The 2,494-nt window shown below is 39.9% G+C and overlaps 1 protein-coding gene across 2 annotated transcripts in view; it reads right to left on the bottom strand.

Moving 5' to 3' along the window:
- Nucleotides 1–1,206: 1,206 nt before the first annotated feature.
- Nucleotides 1,207–2,494, bottom strand: part of CPPED1 (calcineurin like phosphoesterase domain containing 1) — a 124,204-nt gene continuing 122,916 nt past the window's right edge. For both annotated transcript variants that reach the window (XM_007100194.4, XM_007100193.3), the window contains one exon: nt 1,207–1,682. In XM_007100194.4, coding sequence (XP_007100256.1) covers nt 1,453–1,682 — 230 coding nt within the window. In that variant the 3' untranslated portion in view covers nt 1,207–1,452. The remainder of the gene's footprint in view (nt 1,683–2,494) is intronic.

Below are 2,494 nucleotides of genomic sequence, written 5' to 3' on the forward strand. Positions count from 1 at the left end.
AGAATGCAGCAGAACTCTAAAACGGGAGCATTCTAATTTTGAAAATTTTTAATTTCTTGCCACATAACAATGAGCTATGGTGTGTCACCCATCTGTAGTAAAATTAACTTCTTTTCTTTTGTTCCTTATGAATTTATATATCCAGTTATCTATTTAATTGCACATGGTTTTGCTACATTGACTAAAACTTTTTAACATGAAAGTCTTTTAATTTAATGGACTTTGCAGTTCATTTGCAACCAATTTTTTGTTTTTTTGTTTTGTTTTGTTAGGATGACTGAATGCTACTGCATAACGCTGTGAAGTTTTCCTGGCAGGATGGCGAGTACCCAGGCTCCCTGTCCACCAGGATGACTGCTGGAAAAGGCGACATGGATAAAATTACGCAGTGGTCAGGAGCCGCAGAGAAGCAGCAGCAAGGTAGATTAAACAAAGACAATGCTGATCTTAACCCATCCATGCTCCTTGGTCAAGGGATCCTGCAACAGTGCATTTAATCAAAATTGGTGCCAATTTAGATAACATGGCTGAAAGCACTGTTTTTGCCCCACAGGAATTTCTGCTTGGTTTCTGAAGAACTCTGCATCAATTCCCATGTTTCTGTCAAAGCAGACAGAGCTAAGCGTCTCATAAACGGAGGATGATTCCGATCACACGAGAACATCCACCTGCGGAGGGAGTTACTGCAGCAGCGAATGCGAACACGAGTGAATCAGACGTGCTGCCCACGACAGCAGAGGCGGCCTTTTAGGGCTTCAGTTCTAGTCTCCGGGATTAGGTTTCGGAATATGGACGATTTATGTGCAAAGGTGACTTTTCTAGCCGCCATGAAGGTAAACTCGAGCTTTGACTTGTATCAGCTTCATCATCGGCCATAACAGATGTCCCAGACTTTAATAGTAAATGTCGGGTACTCAGCTCCTCAGCCAGATGAGTCTCTGGCTCTGGTAACGGGACACAGTTGTTTTGTTAGGAAGGGAAGGAGATGATCTTCGTTTTGCCTAGCATTTTGGGAGTTGTGACCACGGTTTACTATAATCAGATGAATTTTGTTCAAAGAATCATCAGAGATCACACCCAATTGGATATCAGGTGTGACTGAGATCGATAGGTTGACATTTACCATATGATGCCAGAAAACCACCTAATTCAGAGCAGAGTTGAGAAACACATCATTAGGATAACTTATTCAATCACCCATGCAGAGAGATTCTAATAATATCATTTATTCTTTCATTTCCAGGCTCCTCCCCTCTCTTTTGCATAGGGAGGGCAGTTCTATTTTAAATATCATTTACTACAGGACCTACCTCTCTGATTTAAGCAAAAGGACATAAATTCACAAATCTGCCTGGTATACTTTTTTATTTCAATAAGGGGTTGTGTGCAGCTGCTGTTTCTTCCAAAATGAAAAAATAGTAGAAGTGAAAGTGAATAAATCATAATCGGCAATCATTTTTTCTTCAACAAATCCATCAGATCGTCTTCTATTCCCTTCTCACTCAGCTCATCTAAACTATAGTATCGATGGACGATTTTCTTAGCGGTGACCACCACGACTCGGAGCCCATGGGTGTCCTTGCCCAGCTGGCATCCGATGGCAGATGATACCACCATGTCGAGGTCCTGGTAGGTGCCCCCAGCATTTCTGTGGTAGTGGCCTGAGAACACAGCTTTGATACCTGCAGGGAAGGGAAAAAACATTAGGGGGCCAAGGACTTCCATTTAGGTAACTTGGGGGCTCCAGTGGTTTCTTCTGTGAACAACACATATTATTATAGTAAATGCATAATATTATTCAGCATATGATAAATAAGAAGGCAGCATATGTGACATCCAGAATCTTTTCAAGGATAACTCATATATATATAATACATTATTAACCTGTTTCTTGTAACTCATACAGGAAAGTACTAGGGAACAAGGAGAGAAGGGAGAAACGGTGAATGACTTTGGGAGAGATGAAGGAAATATTTTGAGGCCTATATAAACAGCCATAGAGTAGAAGGTACATGTCTATGAAAAATAATGTTTATCAGAAATATAGATCAATGGAACAGGATAGAAAGCCCAGAGATAAACCCACACACATATGGTCACCTTATCTTTGATAAAGGAGGCAAAAATATACAATGGAGAAAAGACAGCCTCTTCAATTAGTGGTGCTATGAAAACTGGACAGCTACACGAAAAAGAATGAAATTAGAACACTGCCTAACACCATACACAAAAATAAACTTAAAATGGATTAAAGACCTAAATGTAAGGGCAGACACTATAAAACTCTTAGAGGAAAACATAGGCAGAAGACTCTATGACATAAATCACAGCAAGATCCTTTTTGACGCACCTCCTAGAGAAATGGAAATTAAAACAAAAATAAACAAATAGGACCTAATGAAACTTAAAAGCTTCTTGCACAGCAAAGGAAACCATAAGACGAAAAGACAGCCCTCAGAATGGGAGAAAATATTTGCAAATGAATCAATGGACA

The sequence above is a fragment of the Physeter macrocephalus genome, chromosome 14 (genome assembly GCF_002837175.3).
Source record: "Physeter macrocephalus isolate SW-GA chromosome 14, ASM283717v5, whole genome shotgun sequence".
NCBI lineage: Eukaryota > Metazoa > Chordata > Mammalia > Artiodactyla > Physeteridae > Physeter > Physeter macrocephalus.